The following is a 24,024-nucleotide window of genomic DNA, read 5'->3' on the forward strand; positions in this document are numbered from 1 at the left end:
CATTTAACAAATATCTACTGAATTTAATTGAATTATGAATCTGGCTATCTACTTGTACTACTAGGTCCTCTAAAAAGGTGATTTAGTATTTGATAAAATTAAGTACTCACTTATGGCCTTTCTACCTACAACTTTCTTTTGAAATTACTTTTACATCGGGACAGCTAGGTGGTTGAGTGAATAGAGCACTAGCCTTGGAGTCAGGAAGACCTGAGTTCAAATGTGATCTCTGACACTTAGCACTTACTAGCTGTGTGACCTTCGGCAAGTCATTTAACCCCAATTGCCCTGCCTTCCTCCTCCAAAAAAAAAAAAAGAAACTACTTTACATTCCCTTACCTAGGTATGTGTACAACCCCTTATCCCAGGAGAATGTAATTTCCTAGAGGGCAAATGTTTTAGAGGGCAAATTTTTGTTTTTCTATCCCCAGGGCTTTACATATTGTAAGCCCTTGGTAAATATCAGGTGAATTTTAAAAACACACTTCCATTAACATAAATAAAGGAAGGAAAGACCTCTATCACCAGCTTTGTGGAATTATGCCAAGCTCTTTAGCGTTGGCAGTGACCACAAAGCCAAACCAGAGACAATGAATTGGAGGAGGACCTATTGTACCAACTTACTCCTCAGCACCACAAAGAACATAACTTTGTAACATCTGGTGAGTTGTACAAAGGCCTTCCCTGGCCACAGTCAAGGAATGCTGATGCCACAGGGAACCCAAAGGGTGAGTTCTGACACAGATCGCCATATGCAAAGCTAGAACACCAGGAGTTCAACGGAAGGATATCATGAAGACCAGGAAGAGGAGGAGTTAATATGTGATATTTACTTAGCACGATAAAGTTTGCAAAGCTTTTTAACATGCTATCTCAACTGAAACTCACAACAAAATCCTATGAGGCAGGAACCACAAACTATTATATCCATTTTACAGTTGAAGAAAGTCTCAGAGAGGTTAAGAGACTTGCCTGTCATCACAATTCAAGAAAGCAACAGAGGCAGGATTCGAATCCAAGTCCTCTTGCCTCTGAGTTAAGGATTCTATCCACTACACTGTACTACTTTTAAATCTGAAAGTTTAGCTCACCAGACCCAGATAAATTCTCCAACATGTTTCCAAATAAGAAAAAGATCTCATGAATTATTTATAATCAATATATTTTAATAATTATTGTACTGATCAATTCAAAAATAGTTCAACTATACAAACCTAAAAAAGAACCTTCACTTTGGAAATGAAGATGCGATGTGCCCCCAAAACTGTCATTTTTTCTCTATGTTTACCTAGCATTTTCCTGTCTCTTCTAGTTCACCTAAATTTACCAAATGTTAAGAACTTTCCTTGTTCTGGGTTTCCTTTAACAATATTTAACAAGTTGAGGTTTTTTTTTTAAACTAAATTAATTTAGTACTAGAAAATGATGATAAACCAACAGATCAGGAAAATTAAGCCTTCTGTTTATCACTCAGAATAGAAACACAATTGCATCAATAGTTCAAGTTCCTCTTCCAGAATCCTAGCCAGCATTTTTTAATCCTGACCTGAAGACTAAAGGAAAACAATACAGTTATTCAGAATAGCTGTATTTTAGCTAAGCACACTATGAAGTAAAAATACATCTATTAAGCCGCATTTCCCCACTAACTTTTAAGATGGAAGAGAGGTTCTGGAAAGAGCAAGGTCAGAGGGTCAGAGGAGTATTTATGAGAGGAATGAGAAAGGAGAGGGGAAGCAACAAGAGAGAGCAGGCAGCTATGGGCAGGCATTCAGCAAAATGTACTGAGCACCTACTATGTGCAATGCAATATACTGGGTAAGAATGCCCAGGGGCAGCAAGAGAAAAAGCGGGGCCTGTAAATCCCCTGTGCACTTTACTACCACATCAACCAATTCTGAAACAAAACAACCGTGATAAAAGGCCTTGCATTCTCTGCCTAGAAATGCCAACAAAAAATTCAACAAATAGTTCTTCAGAGTTTCTTATGTACTCTACATCGCTAGATGTCTTTAGTCAAGTCAGTGAACTGCCCTCTCACTATTACAACAGAGCACCAAGTCACAAGGTCAGAGGGATGCTGTTCCTGCTTTGTCAGTCATCCTGATCTATATCTGGCCACTAGGCCCAGATGGCTGGAGGAGAAAGTAAGGCTGGTGACTTTGCATAAGTCCTCCCTCACTTCAATCCAATTCACTTGCAAGTCAGGACATCACCTTCCTGTGGTCATGGTGGTGTTTGAGAACAAAGGCCAAACAACAATAACCACACAGATCTGGCATCAAGTCCACTTTGTTTTTCTAAGTCCTAGCCTAGTATACACTTTTTAAATGTGTACAGCTTTTCCAAAGGGAAGGCTTCTTCTCCCATCAGCATTATTACTAAAACCACTTCCCTAGTTACTGAGAAAATGGCTTATTTCTGGAAATAAATTATTTTTAAAATTTTAAATTTTAAAATGCAATTTCAAATGCTCAAGTAGTGAAACTTTTACACCAAGACTCCTTTTAAAATTCTGTAAATAAAGAAATGGATTGCCTAAACGAACTTCATGAAATATAAAAGTGCTCTAAAAGATAAAGCCAGTCTTATTTTCCTCAGCTTTCTGAACTAGATAATGAGTTGAACATAAAATAAATCAAAAGAAACATTAATGTGGTCTTCATTATAAAAAAAAATTTAAACTAGTCGTATTATATGTGAGATACAGAATATCCTAAGTCCTACAGAATTCCTACAGATAGTATTTGAGCTGTAAAAACTTTATTAAAGCAAAATACACAAAAAAGTCATCACAAGAACAAAAGCGGGCATGAGACAAGATGGCTACACCGGGAATCATCATCTCTCTAATCAGAAATGATGTCACTAAAATGATGAAACTACTCATTCCTAAATACATGTTTGGTTAGAAGGTAAACAAATGTCTAGAATGCCAACATATCCCCCAAAAAGCAGAGAAAATGAAGTCTGAGAAAGCTCACCACCATCCATCAACTACAGGCGGTTCACAAGATGCTGTACACCAGAGGTTCAGCCACTAACTTGGCCCTGCAGAGGAAAATTCTGAAAGGCAAATTCTTCCAGGGGCTGCTTTCACAGCCCAAACTACAAGAAGCAATGACCTCACTAGAAGAGAGATTTGAGGCAGCAGCTGCTTGGGTGAATAATCAGAGAGATATGAAACCAGAAGCAAACAGAAGACACCAAACTAGATAATCTCCAAATTTTGAAATAAAAGGTATGAAACACTGTTACTGAAATTATGTTAAAATCTGGCAGAATACCTAAAAAATTTCAGATTTACTCCAAAAGCATATTAACTACCCAAGTCTAATCTCTCTTAAATAAAGTTGTACCATCCAGTCTAATGGAATGTAAGAAGCCAGTTTCTATAGAAAAAGAGCTGCCACAGAGAACAGTGATGCACTGCAGAGAATTTAGTAGTAAAATAGTCACAACACAGCTCAATCCATGGAACAAGGAGAGCAGCAGCAACAATTTCCATTTATCGAGTGCTTTGTGTGTCCTTCAAAACTACCCTGGGAGCAAGTCTTACAGCTAGGAAGTCCGTTCTCCAGATAGTTCAGAAAACTTAAAATGGTTTGCCCGACTCCCATCCAGCACCTCTGTCCCAGCCAGGACTGCAACCCAGGCTTCCTGACTCCAAGTCCTGCCCTCTTCTACTATATAAGAATTTCTGAGATAATTAATCAACTGACTTTTTCAAAATCATAAGCTCTTTGGACAGGAATCATATCCAAATTATACCTGTGCAAACTGTCATGTGCAATGACAGTGCTAAATAAAAATGTCAAGATCTTACCTTTTGTTTTACCTTTTATCATTAATGTACGTATTAGCTTACTGATGTTCAAATGAGGTGTTCCTATGCCAAATCTTGGCTAAAGAATACAGAATTAAAAAGAGATTTAGGAATATCAAACAAGAATTCATGAATGAAAGAGCTGACGTCATAGTCCTGCTCCCAACAGAGCTCAGAGGAGTCTATAAGAAAAACAGTCTATCTTCTGGGATATTAAATCACTGAAGTCATTTACTAAAGGAGATGAAAGAGAAAAGCTTTGCCCAGGAATGGGGGGGGGGAGGGGGAGGCCCCCCCCCACTCTGACCCCACTGGCTAGAAGGTCTCTGGACAAAAGCTTCATTTGCTACTTTTCCCCCATCAAAAGACTGACCACAACACACAATATAATTTTCTGTCTAACCCCCCCACCCCCTCCCCCAAAGCAACTGAACTTGCCATCCATGTTGTTTAACAATTGACACAATTTCCTAATAATATAAAATACATGCATGGCTAGTTCCTCTAAATAAACAAGCAATTTGTTCCCTATAAAATGTTCTTCCAATTTCCCCCCCACCCCCCTCCAAAAAAAACAACCAGGAGCTAGACATGTCAGGTACTTCTGCTGGCTTGGCTTACTCCCACATCAGTAGCCACAACTGCCAGTACTGTCTCCACCCTCTCCCCAAAAAAGCCCAAGCTTTGTGGTTACATACAAACAGTTAAACAATTCTGAAGTCATATACATATAAAATAAGTGAGACTCAGGGACCAAAGGAATCTGTAGGGGAAACAATACCTTTAATGAATCACGGAAATTTTTTTAAAAGGTTGTAAAAATATGATTTACTAATTAAAGTCTTTCTGGGGGGAGCAGGTCAATTTGTCTCTCTTGGTTAAAGTGGTAACTTCTGCAAAGTCTAGACAAAAATTTCCTAAAATATTTTTTCCTAGAACCCAGGAAGCTTACACTAAATCTGTCAGCCCAAACTTTTTTCCTGAAAATTTAAAATAAGTATTTCATTTCCAGAAAGAGAAAAAACATCCCCAAGAGGTAGCCTCCCCTTAAGTCACTAACACCTCAAATGCACAAAACCGTGAGAATGTTTTCTCTTCTTAACCACTCTAAGAAGAAAAACGGCTATTTACCAAAATTGGGGGAAAAAAGGGTGTGGGAGGAGGGGGAGAACCTAGAGGAAAAGTTAAGAAATAAACAATTTTGTCAATGAACATTTTTAAAAGAAGATCTTATTAAGTTAAAATGCAAATATGCCAGTTTTATCTGCAAATCTAAAGTGTTTAAAAGAGATCATCTAACACTTCCACCACAAATATCTTTGATAGTACATCACTACCCCCTTGTGGATTTGCAATAAAAATTCCTATCTTGAATCTTCAGTTTTTTAAACAATGGTTTGGACTGTGGAACTTTCATCAAAGTTTGCACTTAAGTCCTTGCTTAAAAAGTTAATTTTCTAAAAATTACTTTTAAAATATCTAAACATATTAAAATGATAATCCTGTTCATTTTAAATTATATTCCCAAACCCACCACCACCACCTTTTGGGAATGTTCTTTATGTAAAAAAAAATTTATAGCTTAAAAAAGGAGCAAAGGTCTTAAAACATCTTAGACAATTCTATTTTTCTTCAGGATGATTTTATTTTGTATTTCCTATCATTATTCTAAGATATTTCTGTAATAAATCATTTTTCCCACTATACCTAACATTGTTTTTAAAAAAAAATTATTTCACAGTGGTCTGAGATCCCAAGATGCCCCAAAATACCAATAGGGCATGTTCTTAATAAATCTGCCCAGGGTACATGTCAAGTCAGGATCTGCAATTTCCTTGATGTGGAAATTCCCTCCACCAAAGCAGATGCAACCCACCTCTAACTTAATAGATGAGCCTAAAAAAGGCAACAGATTCTCGGAGCAGCTAAGTCACTAACTTTCCTATGATCACACACCTAAAGCATCCTCCAAAGGGGACTGGGGGTAGGTATTTGGATCCAAGGCCAACGCCCACCCACCAGAACATACTACCCCACAGAGTACATATATTCTCAGGGGTCTATTTCAAAAGTAGCTTTCAGAGCTTTAAGAAAAGTTTAAAGCCTGTATAAGGCTATTATTAAAAACAACTGATGATACTGATGTCACTTTAACATTGTTCACAGTAATCTTAATTTGTACTGGAATAGGAATGGAGATAGCATCTTTTACAAAACAGAAAGGAATTTACCTTTTTGAACTGAAAATTACCCTAGTCATGTCTTGATTTTTTTGGAATATGATGTGTACATATCTTGTTACACATGAACTTTAGAAGGTGAAATGAATTTGCATACCTGGCTTCTAATTTCTATACAAACTAGATTGGGTTAAGGATATAAATTCACTCTCAGTAGCTCATGTGCTATACTGGAGAATGCTACTTTCATGACTCATAATGGAATCATCTTAGGGATATGATATCTGATTCTCCAATCTCACACATCCTCCTTAGGAATGTTGTAGGGGTTGGACTAAATGACCTCCAAGGGCCCTTCCCAGATTCAGAAGTACTGAGTTTGCAAGTGGAGATATATTTATTCACTGTTATTACTACAAGGAACCATGAAGATAGATAATGCTATGGTGAGGTAGGAAGGAGGAAAAAAGATACACAGCAGGTGGTTTTATCAATAGATTTTTAAGTAACTGAATACAGTATCACCTTGTGGCAGTACATAGGGAAATACGGGAAAGGTACATCCATCTATCAACATTGGCCTTTTACCCATATCAACTAAAATGAGAAAATTATGTGCCCAACAAGTGACAGGTGCCCAAGGGGTCTGTCTGACTACCTCCCATGTACCCCTAACTGATAGGCAAATCTATCCCTTACTCATGTGTTTTCTAGAGAGGTTTTAGAGTTTTTTGTTTTGTCTTGTTTTTTTAGTTTATAGTTTTAGAAGGGAGATGGGTAAGGAGGTTAATGGCACTTAGCAACCCCTCTCTCACCAGACACCTAATAAAAAGGAGAAATGTGTCTTTGCAAACATTTCTTACAAGGCAAGAATGGAGATGGAGATATACACACGTGCATGTGTATACATGTATATATATATACATGCACCATGTGTGTTTATATGCATAAACATGCATATACAGTGCATGTGCATGCACATATATAGCTTGACCCATAACAAGAAATCATGGTACAGTGGAAAGAATGTGAAGTTTGGAACCAGAGGAGCCAAGAGTATATGCTGGCTCTGGCCCTGACTACTTTGACCTTAGGGAAATAGCTTAACCTCTGTGGGTCACTATTTCTTCATCTGTAAAAACAAGAGGGTAGAATGTGGGCCCCCTTCTACTTCTCCATTTGTGATCCTATGAACTGTATCTCAGAAACCAAGGTGACCAACAGGCAAATCAATCTCACAACTTCCCATTCCTAGGTATAACAAAGTTGTATGGCAGCTTGTTATTCCAGGAAAGGAAAGGGCCAAGTCTTTCCAAACCACGCAGAGAACTTGAAAAAGATACGTTTTCATCCTTTTCCTACTGAGCAACAGATTAGAGATTATCAGAACATGCAAATATATCTACTTATTGGCACAAGCACATGGGTCTGAAATGGATGTGAAAGCTATAATAGAATGATAGATCTTTCACGGTAAAGCACATGTGATTGGTTGAAAATGGGCAGTCCTTAAAATGGATAGCGAAACAGGATATAATTTGGACATCCCTTGATCTCTCATTGCAGTGGGATGCATAATGTATTTTAGCTCAGGGAAATTAACTAAAAAAATAAAAAGATCCAGGATGTACAATAGCTCAATAGTAGGGGGAAAAACATATATTGACAACCTTTCCCCAAGAAGAACTACAGCTCCTCTCTACAAACAATAGAGTTTGAGGTAGGGAATGCAGGCAAGAACTGGCTGGCCTGCAGAGAGCAGGGACAACTCTCCACCCAGCTCGTCACATACAAGAATTCAGGAGCTGTCTGTCCATTGTCAATACTCAGGAAGAAACACTTAGCTTGCCTTTCCTTGGCAAATGCCACAATAGGAGAGACAGCACCTATATTTCTCCCCCTCTTCTAGTAACAGATGCGGAGAGAGAGGCGAAGTTTCTGACACATTCCTGATGAGTATTACTTTCTCTCAGTCTTATAGCTGGTTAACACGGATTTGGAAAAGTACGATGGCTATGTCCTGAGCTCTGAATGGTGAGAAAAAGATAAGGAAGTGTTATCTACACAATAAGTAATTTAGGATGGGGAAACAGAAGACCACATACTTCCTGCCCATTTCTTAAGGTGGTGAATCAAACAATGACAACAATACTTCTGTTCCTTTCCCTTTCTCTTCATTCCCAAACCTCCAAACCAAGCCACTAACCAAAACGCCTGAGGAGTATTGAAATCTACAAAGTTAAAGTCAGAAGAAAGGACTGCATACTCTCACATGAATGACAACAAAAGGTAAATCAAAGGGGGTTCATGGATTGAGCAGGGGAGATAAGACTGGATTTCTAAAATCCTTTCTGATTCTAAGTAGTTAATCTGTGCCCTATGATTAATAAGGATCATCAGTGTCCACTGTCTATCCTCATCAAGACAGCAAGACAAGAGGTAGGTTACCTAAACTGCAGTAAATAAATTCCCTAGGTCCCAATCAAAAAGATCCAGAGGAGAGTGATCAGGACACAAATTCTACTTTATGCTCCATGCCTGATAAGTCGATGGAATAAGATGTAAACTATCTTTAGGGAACAGAAGAAAAATAACATTGTCCTGCACAGCAGTAGCAATGAATGGCAGAAAGGCTACAAAAAAAGAAGACTCAATAGTTTCTCACAATAATTATAATGATGAGGGGCAACAATGTGAATCCTTTCTGTGCTTTCTGAAACCTTTTAAGACATACAAAAAGTGGAAAGTAGCTTTCTCACTCCCAGTAGGTACAGGAAGAAAGCACAGGAGAAGAGGAAGGCTGAGAAAAGAGGAAGTTGAGTTCATTCAGGAAATGAAGAATGGAGGTGAATAGAAATTTCACTACTAGGTACCATAAAGGCAAGTCACCCAGAAAGGGGCAGGACATCTCACAGAATTATCTATGTGATAGAAAGACAAAATGAAAGGCATATCACTATCTACCACTTTAAAAAGAAAAATGGTCAAGTAACACATTACATGGAGAAAGGACACAGTCTCACTTCACCAAGGAAACAGATAAGTGTGAGGAGAATACTACTACTATCCTAAAGCAACCACAGCAAGAGTTACTCTTAAGAGAGAGAAAGAAACGGAGGAAATTGTTTCCTGTATTCTGGAGGAAAATATCTAACTTAGCAACAAAGAAAAGGTGAAAAGGTGGTCCCCATGTCTAGTTTTGTGTTCCATATAATACCCTGAACGCTGCTGATACTCAAAATGTTAACTACGCCTTCCAGACAGTCACTTGCCTAAATGACCCAAAATATATGCCCAAGCAGCTAGAATGTTAATTTTACTTTTTTTCCTTCGTACACATTCCAGACTACAGTAAACAACAACAATAACCCAGGACGTTTTCTGTATAATTTTACAAGGCTAAATGATATAATATTAGAATAAATTAGGAGAAACCAGTCCTAATAAGAAGTGGAAAAGGACAAGGCCCAGTGATGCCATGCATACCAAAAGAATAGCAAGATCCAATCAGGTCTCTGGGCAAAACCACATGACCCCAGCAATGGGAGCATGAAGGGCAAGTGCATTCTACTCTGTATAAAAAGACCTAACTCTCAAAGAAGGGAGTTCAAAGACAATATGGGAAAGGTCAAAGTAGTGACAGAACAGATGGACCACCAAAAAAAAAGTGACCATATTATCTATTCCAGTCAATCAATCAATAAACATTTATTAGGCACCTGATACACACCAGGCTACTGGACCCAGAAAAGATCAGACATGCAGAAGGAAACTACCAGTGACATATGAAGCATATCTAGATACAAAGGGGGCATAACAAATAGCTTCCCCATCAGTCCTAGGGTAATAGGAAATAAACTATGGCCATGAAACTAGAATTAGGCCATTCTCTCCTAGTCCAACAGAAAAGAAAAGCAGAACAATTTCAACCCCAGTTTTGGGAAGCTAAAGCTACAATACAAATTTTAAAAATGGCTTAACCCCACCAAGGCAAGTAATAGTCTATACACAACTAAAAAAGTAGGAACCAAAATGCCACTTGGCCCAAAAGTTTAGAATTTTAGAAGTGTGGGCTAGAAGAGACTTAAGAAATCAACTAATCCTAATGCTTCATTTTACTAATGAAAAATAAAAGCCTAAAGGTTCCATGGTTATCCAAGGTCATAAGGCAAAGTTAGTAGCAGAGAGAGGTCTAGAACTCAGGGTTTCCTGACAGTTTATATTCTTTCAATGTAAGCAGATTGTCATACCAAAAAGGGTGAACAATTTCAGGGATAGAGAGCCTCCATAACCTAAAAGTTAAAGGAGTGGAAAACTAAGACGGAATTGTCTCCTTGGCCATGCACTGGATGTACAGAGTTGACAAATACGTCTCAAAGATGGCATACATAAGAGTGCCACTACACTTATTCTGTAAAGGAAAACTTGATCCCATCTGACCTTGAGAAGAGGTTTCTATATGTAAATGAATCATCTCATCTACTGAGCAGTGGGGGTGGGGAGATTCATTATCTCCCAGAAGTGGGAAAAATAGGTTCATCAAGCAGAAGGAAGACATGTCCTTTAGGTCACAAGCCCACCCCTCAAAGAAATAAAAGAGGTAGAAAAGGGAGAGTAGAAAGGAAGGAATCTTCCACCACAAAACAAAACAGAGATTAAAGAATTTGTGTGTGTGTTTGTGTGTGTGTGCGTGTATACTGTCTTTGTAAATGAGGACTACCATATCTTGGGTGTGAAAAGAAACATGTTAATGCTCTATTATCTGTGGTAATGGACAATACACAAAGTACAACTAACTATATGCCACCCACCAAAACCATGACTTCAGACAATACCTTCAACTTCTTAGTCTCATTAACCTTTTTACCAGGACCACAAAGTAGTAGTTAAATTAACTGATTTAGTTTCAGATCTTTTTCCTTTCCCTTCCCACCCTCTGGTGGATATGTTAATAAGCAATAAATTATCCAAAAGGAAATCTGTGGCATGGTTAATTAAAGGATCTGAATAATCCACCAATGGAAATGCATTCACTTTTGAAGCATAAGCTCCATCTAATACAATATATATATACTGAGAGTATCTGGTTGCACCAAGAGTTGTAATATCACATCACGGGGGAGAAAACCATAACTCCATTCTACTGATTCTAGATAAAAAGTGGACCAACCATTGTTGTCCAGAAAAAAAAAGTTGTAATCTTTCTGGCAGATAGGTGTGATTGATTAAACATTGATGGCAAGATGGACACCAGAACCCAAGGTCTAATGTTAACTAAAAACATCCAACTCAAACCCTCTCTCACTGACATGCCAAGGAGAAGAGTTCACCTTGCCAGAAAAGTGCCCAAGAGGCCCAAAAGCTCAGGGCCTGCCCAGCAGGTGCTTGTAGCGAGTGTGGGTCTGGTCAACACAACTGGTTAAAACAGAAAGGCCTTCTCACTAAGTGACAGCTGGTGGAATCCGCTTCAGTATTTGTGCCTACAACTGGAGAGGAAGACAAGATCAGGCTAGATACCTGAACAGGACAAAGTTATGTAGGATGCATTCTGCCCAAGAGTGGAAAGTACCTCTTATCTGTCGATGTGAAGAGGGTCCTTGTTGATAACACTGACTCCAGTTTCCTGGAGTTACAGGTGTTGGGCAAAGAGCACATAATAGAAACTGCAAGGCCTCACAATTATCCAAATGGGTCAACTCTTCCTGAGACCAATCAGTACTTGTCCAAAGAGTAAATTAACCAAACTAACCTCCCACCTTGATCACAGCAGGTAAAGACATCAAGGTAGGATGGCTTCTCCCTACACCACACCGAGGAGAAAAGTAAAAACCCCCATATTCAGAATGTACCAAAGGGGGAAGGGAGTACAAGGGAATGTTTGAGACTCTGGAGATTCGAGGACTGTGTGATTTGTTGAATATTCACCCCTCTGCTGGCTCAACACAACACAAAGGGGGAATTCAAGAGTCAGAAAGATTATGACAAGTTAAGTAGCTCTTTGGCTAAGAGGTAAAGATGATTCTTCCACTATTGATAAGACACAATGCATACACATGAGCATATGTCCAAATTTAGGATTCCATACACACATCTTTCCTGTCACCTCACACCTCTAACTTACATTACCTAAGTGCATCTGTATGTAGGTATTACTTACATACAAATGCAAACTTTCCTGGCCTAGATGCCCCATATGACTGCAAAGGATCACAGTATCGTCCTGATCCCAAATATGGGATAATGGGTTATGGGAAGGATTCAGTCTTCCCATTGACTGACAGCTACAGAATCAAAAGTGGAAACACAAGGCCCAAGGGGAAAGATGAAGACAAGGACAAGCAAATAGGAACCCCCTTTCCCCAGAGGAAACATGGAAGTGTATATTCTATTTCCTAACTGAAGGCAGACATAAGGCCTCCTTCCACCCAAGCCAACATAAAGGCAATTCTGATGTGGAGCAGAAAAAGTCTGGGGAATGTGGGGTTCACAAGACATGGCTGAGAAGGGAGCAGACACCACAGGACTGCAGGAGCCTCCTTCCTAAAGAAAAAAGTTGGTAGTGTCATCAGCCAGGGAGGGCTTCAGGGTTCAAGAACCTTCGGGTATACAAGGGTGCTTCCCATTTTGAAGAAGGCAGGAGACCCTGGAGCCAAAGGAGAGCAGAGTCAGTTGGTGAATGCTGCCCCTGGCTAGGATTCAAGGGTAAACAGGAAGAGCGTATGTCCCTTTTTGCTTCAGACATAAAAGTAATGATGTGGTCCCTTGTTGCTCAAGTAGTAGGCACAATGAGGAGAGCACTGGCCAAGCCTGAAGGGAGGGTGCAGGGGAGGGACCCCACACCCCGGGGAGGGAAGAAAAGGGGGCATAGGGAAATTCAAGGATGCCTGGGGCAGAGAAGAAAAGGGGCACAGAAATACTTTGAGTTGCTGTCATTAAAAAAAAAAAAACCCAAACCCCGGGTAACCCAAAGGGTTGCCAGCCAAAGGGCTCACCTTCACCCAGGGGGTGGTGGAGGGCAGGAGCGTCTACACGGCCAGCCAAGAAAGTGTCGGTTTCCCCTCCGAGAAAGGACTTGGGGGGTGCACAGGCCCCTGGGGTCCGCGGCGGGGGGCGGGGGGCCGCTCCACTGCCCCTGTCCTGGCAAGGAGGGCCGGTCACTCGAGAGTTGTGCCCGGGGCCCAGCGGGGGGGAAGGCTCGCGATCGGGGTCACGGCAGGGAGAGGAGGCGAAGGAGGGGGCGAGGCTCCGGCTCGTCCCTCGCCATGGAAACCGGAACCCCACCCTGCTGCCCGAGGGGGGCCGGGGGCGCCCGCCGGCCGCGCCCCCGCGCTGCCTCCCGTGCCCGCCGCCGCTGCCCGGGATGCCCGGCGGGGCCGGGGGCCGGCCGCCCCACGCGCCGCCTCCCGCTCCCTCCGCCGGCCCCCCTCACGCTCCGGCTCTTACCTTCCGGCTTGTTTTCGGCAGCCATTTCCCCTCCGCGCGCCACATCCTCCTCCTCCTCCTCGCGACCGGGACCCCGAGCGCGCGCCTCGTACCGCCGCCGCCGGCCCAGCCACCCCGCCGCCGCCGCGCACCCGGCCTGGCCCCGCCCCACGGCCCACGCAACGCTCCCATTGGCGTGCCGACCCGCCAGTCATCGCTGCCGCCGCCAATCGCCCGGCACCAAGGGCCTCACTACTCTCCGGGAGGAGCGGCCTATCCTCCCGACCCATTGGCTGCTCTCCGTCCGACGGCCTGGAGGGATTGGCCAAACTTAGACGCCCCCTCCCCACCCACTCCCAGAAAAGCCCGCCTTCCCGACCTAAACAAAGCTTTTCAGTGGCTAGAGCTCAAGACAGCTGACCAATAGATGCGGCGCCGACACGGAATATTTCCTCGAGGCCGGGACGTAGCTTTTGGATTGGGCGTTGCTACAGTGTTTCCCAAGCCGCCCAGTCCAATCAAAGGGGGTTCCCGGAGCTCGGGAACGGCGAAGGGAAACCCCGCCCCTTAGCGTGACCGTCACGGGGAAGGCGTGCGCTCATTGGCTGGCCGGGGCTTTTCCCGCGTGCTCCCGGGGCTGAAGGACGTTCCCGGGGAAACCACTCTGGGCGCGTGGGGGTCCCGACGGTGGCGGCAGCGCCGCGCCGCGCCGTACCGCGCCGGGGCGGGGTTCTCCGGGATCCCACGGCGTGTAGGAGCCCGGCTGCTGAGGACGCAGGCGCGGGTGCTGCCGAGGCCGTAGCTCCGGCCTCAGCCCAGCGGGACGTCGTGGGCCCGTGGGCCTGTGGGCTAGTGGGGTCGGCTGGCCGGCAGGAGGCGCTGTTGCGCCACGCTCCTCCTTCCCCTCCCTCCCTTCCCCTGAGGTGCTCGTGCCCTAGGCTTGCTGGAGTGTAAGCTTCTGGAGGGCAGGCACTGCCCAGTCCCTAGTGCCTGGCACGTTGTGGGAGGTGGGGGCAATGACCCCCCACCCAGGTGTGGGTATCAGTATCCTTCCTAGTCACAGAAAACATTCGTGTGGCGCTTTAATAAAGGTTTTCAAAGCGAATTTTAAAAATAAGACCGCATTCCATCCTGAAAACGTACCGGGAGGCTTAGTATGCCCATTTTACAGATGAGGAAACGGGTGGAGGTGAAAAGACTTGCCCAGCTAGTAAGAGAACTGGGATCTTCCTGACTCCAGGACCAGGGCTCCCTACGATCTGTTCCATGGCCCCAAGCATGTCATTTTAACCGAGCCTCAGTTTCCTCTCCTGTAAAACTAGGGGGTTGGGCTGGATGGGCTCTGAGGACCCTTTCAACTGTTTGCTCCCTTCACTTTTCCCCTCCTTTTCTAAGGGTCTCCCCTGTGCCCTCTGCTCTCCCCCCAAATTTCACTGGTCAGCCTTCTTTCTGCTGGTCATCTGTACCTGCTGCATCCTTCTCCGCTCCCCCTGCTTCCAATGCCGCCTCTTCAACCAGCTTCACCCCATGCCCTCTGCTCTTGTGCGGTCACTGTGGGCTCCTTCACCCCCTACCCATTCTAGCATTTATCTTGCCCCCCCTTACTCCCTCCTCACCTGGCACTACATTCAATCACCTGGCTTCATCCTGGCCCTGTCACTGGTCCCAGATCTGTTTGTGGTACCCTTCCCGTAGTCCTACTTACCCCAGTGCACATTCTACCCTTACCTTTCCACCTTACCCCAAAAGGTTTTCCAGGTCTTTTCCAAGGCAATTACCTTACTCCTAACTTCATTTTGTTCAGGCTTTCAATGTAACACAACAGACAGGTGACTCATAAATCCTAAGTTAAGATGAGGCATGAAAATAAAGTAATATGTGAAAAAAATAAATAGATTACATTTAATTTTAAGAGTGAGCCAAGCAAAATGTAGGCATTTACTTTTAAAAAGGAAAAACCTCTAAATGTTCAAAGTCCATGGTGTCCACTTGATCCCTTGCAAATTCTTTGATGAAAAATGAATTGCTCAACTATATTGGGAGCTTTAATTGTTTTTCTTTATTGCAAGGGAGGGTTCAATCAGAGAAATGAGAGAAACCTCTTTCCAGAAATGATTGTAATATAAAGACAAAAGGCATCAATAAAACATTTTTTTAATGAAGTAGCAAGCTAGAAAGATTAGCTCCAGTTGCACAGAGGAATCCTAAGAAATAAAGCTTAGGATGGCAAGTGCATCCAGCATGAGGGGAAGAAATGAAAACAGTCATAAACCCTATCTGAAAATTCTTGCCACCTCAGGTAAAACAGTAAACACAGCAAATGTCGTGAATCCTAACAGTGAGGGGAGATGCCAACATATGGCACTTAAAATCAAAAGACCTACCACCTTCAGAACCACTCAGACATAATGCAGGTGGGCAGGTAATAGAGGAAAGAGAAATGAGGCTGCTGCCTCTGATAGTTAGAAAAGGAGGGGAAATTGAATTGAAGCAGTTTTCCATCCCCAACTATGTGGATGTATTTCTTCTCTTGTAACAATGAGACCAGTTTCTTGTACTGCATATATTTGTTCCCTCCCAGCCTGTTAGTGGGAGTTAGCTGAATCAGTGAAAGAAAAGTCCCCTTCTAGACATTTTGGTGCTAGGGCTATACTGTCAATGTGTATTTAACTTGAAGCGATAAAAACAGCCTCCTTTCTAACAGCAGATCATCTTTGTTTTTTTCCGTAGTCTCCACAAGTAGAAATTTCTCAAGTTTTCCAGAAATAAAGATGTTCCCCAAAATACTACATAAACTGCCGCCCACAAAGTTCTTGTTTTTAGCCATAATGTTCTTTGAAGAATGAAAGAGATCATCGAGAAACCATCTCATGGAGGTGAATAGTAGTAATGGTTGGACCAAATAATGTCACATTTGTCTTCTAAAAAGATTTTTTAGTTCTCTTCCAGTGATCTCTGCAGTAACATTATTATTAATTATTATCATTATTGATGAGGATCGTAATAAAGTTGTCACTGGATTTATTGCCATAAATTGCAAGTTGTATAAACCAGTCTAACTGGATTGGAAGAAAAGGAAAATGTGAACTGAACTATTTCAAACATTAGGATTTCCGAAAAAGAAGATTGTGATGAATTTTAAGTATTCACGACCAATTGTTCTGCGCTATCACCCAAGACATCTTGGCTGAGGACACAGCAGTATTTTGGTTTGGTTTGGTTTTTTTTTTTTTTGTTTTGTTTTGTTTTGTTTTTTCTGGGCACCGATTCATAAAAAGATGAGAGCGGTCGACTATGTTCCAGGCACTATGCTAGGTACTTAAGGAACTAACAAGAAAAGACAAACTCCCTTCCCTGACAGGAGGAATGATCTAATAGAAGAAATAATAGCTAACATTTATATAATGTTTTAAGAGATGCAAAGTGTTTTACAAATATTATCTCATTTGATCCTTACAACAACCCTGGAAGGTAGGTGCTATTATTGTCCCCATTTTAGAGATGAGGAAACTGAGAGAGGTTCAGTCAGTTGCCCAGGGACACACAGCTACTTTGTGGCTGAAACGGGATTTTAATTCAGATGACTTAAATTCAATTGACTTCTAATCCGTCGCTCTGTGCACTATGGCGCCCCCTAGCCGCCTGTAACCCACATAACACAAGCACAGTATATTTCTCTTCCTAAATTAATAATACCTGGTAAGTAATCTATGAGACCTGCTATGGTCAAAGTAATATCACCACTTCGGATCATAGATTTTGGCCTGAAAGGGAGCTTGAAGATAAAACTCCCTCACTTTGATGGAGTAGGAAACTGGAGGTCAGACCCAATGAGCTACTTAGTCAAGAACAGAGCTAGAAACTGACCCCCAGTCAAGCAGGACAGTGGAGGGAGGACAGAGCCTGAAGTCGGGAAGACTCATATTCGTGATTCAGACACTAGCTTTGTGACCCTAAGCAGGTCACTTCGCACTGTTTGCCTCATTTTCCTCATTTGTCAAATGATCTGGAGGAAGAAATGGCAAACCACACTGGTATCTCTGCCAAGAAAACCTCAAATGGGGTCACAAAGACTGAACAACAACCTCTTACTCCAAGTCCGAATCATTTTCCACCGCCTCACTAGACAGCAAACTTTAGGTGATGACCCTCTCTGAATTCAGAGATTCTGGACTTCAGAGGACAGGTAGTGTCTGCTGCTTATTAGAACCCTGTTCACCTCCCATGGTCTCTGAATGGCACATTTTAGGAGAGACATTGTTAAGTCTGTAGAGTCTACAGAGGGCAACCAGGATAGCAAAGGACCTTGAATCTGTGTTATCTGAGCAAATACTGGGAATGTTGAGTCTGGAGAAGAGATGATGCAGGGAGAAACATGGTAGCCTTCTTCATATATTGAAAGAGCTGCCAGGCTGAAGATTTGTTCAGTTAAGTACCAGGGTACAATGGGTAGCGATTGCAAAGAGACTAATCTAGGCTTGATGTTGGGGAAAGCTGCCTGTTAAAAGCTGTCCAAAAGGGAAAAAGGTTGCCTCAACAAGTAATAGGCTCCTCCTCATTGGAGGTCTTTGCGCAGAGTCTGGAAGACCATTTCCCAGGTATATCATAGTAGAGAATTCCTTTCAGGTATAGGTTGTAACCAAGGAAGTCCTTTCCAACCCTCTGATTCTGTGACCTAGAAAAGCCTTCAAGATTCTAGGGTCACCTACATGACCTCATCTGAGCTCATAAATGACCTGAGGAAGACAAATAGAAAACATGAAATAACAATAAAAATAATTGCTATTGAAAAAGTTTTATGGGGGTTTGGAGGAAAGAGAGATCACATCTGGTTAGAGGTATCAAAGGTTTAATGAAGGAAATGATAGGTGAGCTTTTTATCTCCCTTAATTTTTTTCCTTTGTTACATGGGAGGGTTCAATTAGAAGGAAGGAGGCAGTTAGGTGTCAAGATGACTAGAGCACCAGCCCTGGAGTCAGGAGGACCTGAGTTCAAATCCGACCTCAGACACCTATCACTTACTAGCTGTGTGACCTTGGGCAAGTCACTTAACCCCAATTGCCCTGCCTTCTACCCTCCAAAAAAAAGCAAAAAAAAATTCAATTAGAAGGGAAGATGGGTAGGAACTGGGAAGGTGAAAATGAGGACGAGGGACCTGATAGATCTATTAAAGGCTTGAGGGCCAAAGTATGCTTAAAGAATGGTCCAGTTCAGGTGAACACTTAAAAAAAAATAACTACTGTAACAGTAAATAAGGATGGGGCGGCCAGGTAGCACAGCGAGTAAGAGCACCGGCTCCAGTGTTGAGAACACCTGGAGATCGAATCCCGGGCTCAGACACTTAGCACCCACCCAGAAACACCTGGCCGTGTAACCTTGAGCAAGTTACTTAACCCCAATTGCTTAGGGGCGGCCAGGTGGCTCAGCGAGTAAGAGTATCGGCTCCAGTGTTGGGATGACCTGGATCAAATCTGGGCTCGGATACTCAGCACCACACCCAGAAATAATAACTGGCCGTGTAACCTTGAGCAAGTTACTTAACCCCAATTGCTTTAAAAAAAAAAAAAAAAACAGTAAATAAGGATTTTAAAAAAAAAGTCTCCTGGTATCAGACCATGGAAAAGAACTTGGGATCCCTCTCCAGTCTGTACCCATGACTTATCTCCACAGGACTTTCTCTACCATGCCATAGAAACCTCTTCACCCTGAAAGCTTACTCCCCCCCTAGACTCCTTACCATCCTCCCCTGTTCTGGGTCCCTCTGATTGGTTGATTCCTTCCAGCCCCATCATTTTAAGGAGGAGGCCCAGACCATGTCTTCCTTCCAGATTTCCTTGACTGGCTCTCAGCCAGATCCCTTACACACACACACACACACACACAACTTATTTTTAAAGGGCACATTATGAGTCTCTACCTACGTCAGTCTTTAGGTTTCGTGATGTTGGAGGTTATGAGGTAGGGGAGCAGAGAAGAAGGATACGTTCAGCTTTCTTAAAACAAACCATTATGAATCCACTCTATTTGTTTTATTCACATTTGCTAGATATTCTTTGCTATGCCTCTCATTGCCTCTTACAAACTTTAATTCACTATCTAATCTACCCTCTTCTTGCCTCCCTCCATTTACCACTTCACTTGAGCATAATGTTATAACTACTCTTGGCAAGAGGCAGTCTTTAATTTTGTAAAGACCTATCAGGTCAAGGTAAATATAAACTGAAGATACTTGGGTCTAATGTCCTTGCTCAGCTCATCTGGAATAGAATTCATCCTATCCCAGAAGCCTAAATTTTCTGGGCCAGGAAGCTATTGATGATATGAAGTCAGTCAACAGCTCTGTTTACCCAGCACTCACTCTACCTGCTCATCTGTTAAAATAGGTCTAAAGACAATGTCTTTTCCTTGCCTCTCAGTTGTGTCAACACATTCAACACTGTCCCCATAATAGAAGTTGCAGAGGTTGTTGTTTAAATCATAGTTTAAATCTTTTTTCTTTTTTTTTTAAAAACCTTTCAGGGTAATCCAGCAGTTTCCTAAAATGTAATAGAGTACATTTGTTCTCCAGGGATTGTGGCCAGATGCTTCATCTATAAACTTAGTCTAATAATTTCTTGACTTGCCTTTTAAAATTAGCTTCTCTCTCCTTCAAGGTGTGGTTCCTCTAAATAGAGGCAGCTAGGTAAATAGAGCAGGGCCTGGAATCAGGAACACCTGAATTCAAAGCCAGCCTCAGACTAGCTGTGTGACCCTGGGTAAGTCACTACCTCCCTTAGCCTTGGTTTTCTAGATTGTAAAATGGGGATCATAATAGTACCTACCTCAAAGGGTTGTTGTGAGGATCAATGAGATGATATTTATAAAGCACTTAGCATAATACCTGGTATACAGTAGGCACTTATCAAATGCTTATTCCCTTATCTGTAACTAGGGTGTGCTGGAGCCAGATCAAACAGGCTTTCAATAGTGGCTTGTTAATTTTCAGTATAAACTTTTGGTCTTCAGACATTAGCAAACTACGAATCAGGGCTTGATTGATTACTCTATTCATTGTCTACACTTGAGAAAGTGATGGAGAAAATATTATCAATGCAGATTAAATTTTGAAATTTAAAATATATTAAGAGCCTACAGGCTGGGCACTGTGCTAAGCACTAGACCATTGGGTTTTTTGTTTGTTTGTTCTTGCAGGGCTGAGGGTGGAGCTGGATGTTAAATATTTACCAGCACACCCCAGTCTATAACTCAAAGCATTTGCTGCCTACAACAAGATGTTAAATAGTTTGCCCAGGGTCAGCATGTATCCAGGACTTGAACCTACCTCTCCCAGATTTCCATGCTAAATTACCTATTAGCAAAAGGCCTGAATCCAGTGAAAGCTGCCCACTACATTTTCAACAACTCTGGGTTGTGAAGGATGTGTGGAGGCTAAGGACAAGTAGACCTCTGTGATCTGTAAGGGAAAGGAGAAGGATAGTTCCTGAGCCATTCCCTTGTCCCTCTTTCCAAAGTGGGGCGGGCAATTTCTTTTTCTAATACAAATTCAAGTACAATTTGAATTGTAGAATGGAGCAAAACAGTTTGTTTGGGGGCCTTTTCCACGTTCTCTGCCATGCACATTGTGGGTGCTGTGTAAATGTTGTCATAAGAATAATGTTAACAATAATAACTTCCCCCCTTTGGGAATGAAGCTTGGCCTTCCCTTCTTATTAGAGAGAAGCCCATCTACCTCCATGTTTCACCCTGAGGGAGTTAGATTGGTACATCACCACACTTAGAATAAGAACTCATTTTTAGAAGTAAATAGCATAATCAAATATGGAGTCTTTGAAAGGGATTTCCCTCATTTATTAGAGGCCTGGCCATGAAAAGGCCTGGAGTTCTTATTAAAGGTCTTATTACTTACTTTTAAAAAATTATTGCTCTGGTTTTATTATTCCTGTTTATTACTACTATCATTTTATTATTCCTATTTAATAAATGCTTGAAAATAAAGCTTTACTGAGTGCCTACCCTTCCTGGGATTTCATCCATTTAAGTTCATTCTCTGAAAAGTTGAACCTGAAATAGGACTAGCCCAAAGATTTCTCAAAGGGCAGTCTTCTTCAGTGACAGTGGAATTCTTTCTTTTTCATCTTGTCAAACATAATCACTCACAGATAAAGTCAATTTACTCTTTTGCCTTACTACTGGGCTATTTCCTTTTGCCGGCTGACTAACGTTTTCTAGGGCAGGTTGAAATTAATCATTCAGCACCCTGAGATTTTTCAGGCGAGCAAAAAACTGAAGCTTGGAAGCAACAAAATCCACAGTTCAAGCTGTAACTCTGAAGACCTCACATTTGAAAAGAATCATGGAGCTAACTTAAAATAATTTGGGGAATTTCTCTGAAGAGCCCAAGACCTCAAGTGTTTCCATTCCAGAAATTAGGAGGTTTGTTCATTTGTTCCCTAAGCAGAAGGTCTGGGAATTAATTATTCCAGAACCAGAAGCAGGTTAGACCCAATGAGTGCCACTAATGTCAAGGAAATCCACCATTAGCCATTTTTTCTCAGGATTCTCCCTAATCCCTTTAGGGGTCCCCAGTGAAATGCTCCAGGACTCCTGTTTGAATTTTCTGGCTAGGTAGTTCTAAGGACCTTAAAACTCTTCCCTTATTTTGGTGTTTGAGTTTTTATTCTCCTGAGCAAGAGCTTACAGCCCATCTTTTAAGCCTAAAAACCCTCATACTCTTCCCTCCAGAGCCTGGCATCATAAATTCTTAATTGGCCAGACAGTTCCCCTTCTCCAAAGAGAATCCCACTTCTGGATCCTTAAGACCAGAGGGCAGAGTTGGCTTTTCCCATGCACAGCTCAGCATGCCCAGCAATGTAAACTGGGCTCCTTCAGAGAAGCAAAGCGGGCCAAGGCCCAGTGCTTGGGCCAGCCAGCCAGCGTACAAGAACAGATGTCAAGGGATATTGGCTGCAAAGAGCATCCAGAAATAAAGTAAAATTGCCCTGTCCTTTTAAAAATGGAAAATGCCTTGGCAGGGTGATACATTATTTGCCTGGCTGCATTTTCTCTCTGTCTCCGTCAAGGCTTGAAAAGTACTGGCACTTCTGTCTTCTCAAGCGGAGCTCGATGTAACTGGACCACATCTAATGCCTGCACGATGCAAATGAAGATTGAGACAGTTGTTTCCTTTGATGTGTGTGACTAAATGCTCAGAGGGGATATTTTCCTTTGGAGCCTCCGGAGGATGAAGCTTCTTTAAAAATACCTGTTGGCTTCCTGTTTTCATTGACAACTGAAGTCATTCCTGAGCTAGAGACTAAAGCTGGGACAGTCGTGATGGATGTCTTCCTCTGAGAAAGAGAACAGAGAAGAATACTTTAGCTGTGTTTGCAATGATTGTTAGAGTTCTTCAGGGAATCAGGAAACATGGAGGGAACATTAATGGAGGGCATTTTGTAATGGTCATCTTAGGCTTGCCTTCCAAAAGTCTGAGAGCCCCATCTGAGAATTTTATGGGTTTTATTTAGTTTTGGGGGGTTTTTTCTTTGGTTTTTCTTTTGCCTTTTGGAGGGCAATTGGGGTTAAGTAACTTGCCCAAGATTACACGGCTAGTTTTTTTGTGTGGGTGTTAAGTGTCCTAGGCCAGAACCAAACTCAGGTCCTCCTGACTCCAGGGTCGGTGCTTTAGTCACTGCGCCACCTAGCCTAGATTTGTTTTCATTTAATGAAGTTAATAAGGCAGGGGCCAGGATTGGGACTTACTTTCTTTGGACCCAAGAGTTTTGAGCTTAGGAAACTAGTGGAGTTCACCTATTATGGAAAGATAGAGATACAAAAGCTATCGATTGGCACAAAGAAGAAGCCTACTTAGCTGTTGACCGTTCAATTCCCACACCTAGTCTTTCCTGCCAAGAACTCATGAGATTTTAACATTGGCAGGGAATTGCCCATCTACAGTAGTGCTGCTAGAATCTGAGGTCCTCTCTGTATCAAGAATGCCTCTGAAGCCAGGATCATATACACGTACCAAATCAGCCCAGCTGAGAGCTGACGAAAGTATTGAGCACCTTCAGATAATGGTTATTTACGGTGGGCACTTTATAATGATAATTGAGATAATTATAATCATCCTCAGTTAATATTTCTTGAATGCCTGGTGTAAGTTAGGTACCATCCAAAATGAGAAGGAAAAACAGGACAAACACAGCACTTCTATAGTATGTAGGATCAACTTATTTTTAGCAACATGTTTGTTTATTTGTTTTTAGTTACTTTAGCAGATCTGTGATTGAATGTATACATGCAGATGGCACAGATCCTAACCCATCCACATCTTTTCATCCCCCTCAACTTTTGTCTACGTCCTCTAATAAAGCCTCCACGATGAATCTACCCAATATGCTGGCGACTTCCATTTAGATCACATGATAGGAGAAGCATAGGATCATCCATCAATTATCCTTCACTCAACACAATCAATACAGATCCTTTATAATCTTCACGACATTTCTCCTGCACAATTCTTCCACAGTGATATGCTATTCATGCCTGCCACCCTTTTGGGTGATCTGAAACTTTAAGTCTTTGGAGACTATGAAC

The 24,024-nt window shown here is 42.1% G+C and overlaps 1 protein-coding gene across 14 annotated transcripts in view; it reads right to left on the reverse strand.

The window, feature by feature from the left end:
- The window catches only part of LOC138154518 (calmodulin-binding transcription activator 1-like), a 175,367-nt gene extending 161,796 nt beyond the window's left edge, over positions 1-13,571 (reverse strand). For 13 of the 14 annotated variants that reach the window (XR_011166624.1, XR_011166627.1, XR_011166629.1 and 10 more), the window contains exon 1: positions 13,450-13,570. Coding sequence is in view for 4 of the 14 variants with exons in the window: in XM_069079395.1 (XP_068935496.1) it covers positions 13,450-13,494 (45 nt within the window). In the remaining 10 variants the exon portion in view is untranslated. Of the gene's footprint in view, positions 1-12,998; positions 13,144-13,449 lie in introns of all 14 variants that reach the window. The other variant, XM_069079399.1, reaches the window with a different exon arrangement.
- Positions 13,572-24,024: the final 10,453 nt, after the last annotated feature.

This window comes from Petaurus breviceps, unplaced genomic scaffold, assembly GCF_028583685.1.
Source record: "Petaurus breviceps papuanus isolate PSGF00001 unplaced genomic scaffold, PetGlider_PUasm1.0 91041, whole genome shotgun sequence".
Taxonomy (NCBI): domain Eukaryota; kingdom Metazoa; phylum Chordata; class Mammalia; order Diprotodontia; family Petauridae; genus Petaurus; species Petaurus breviceps.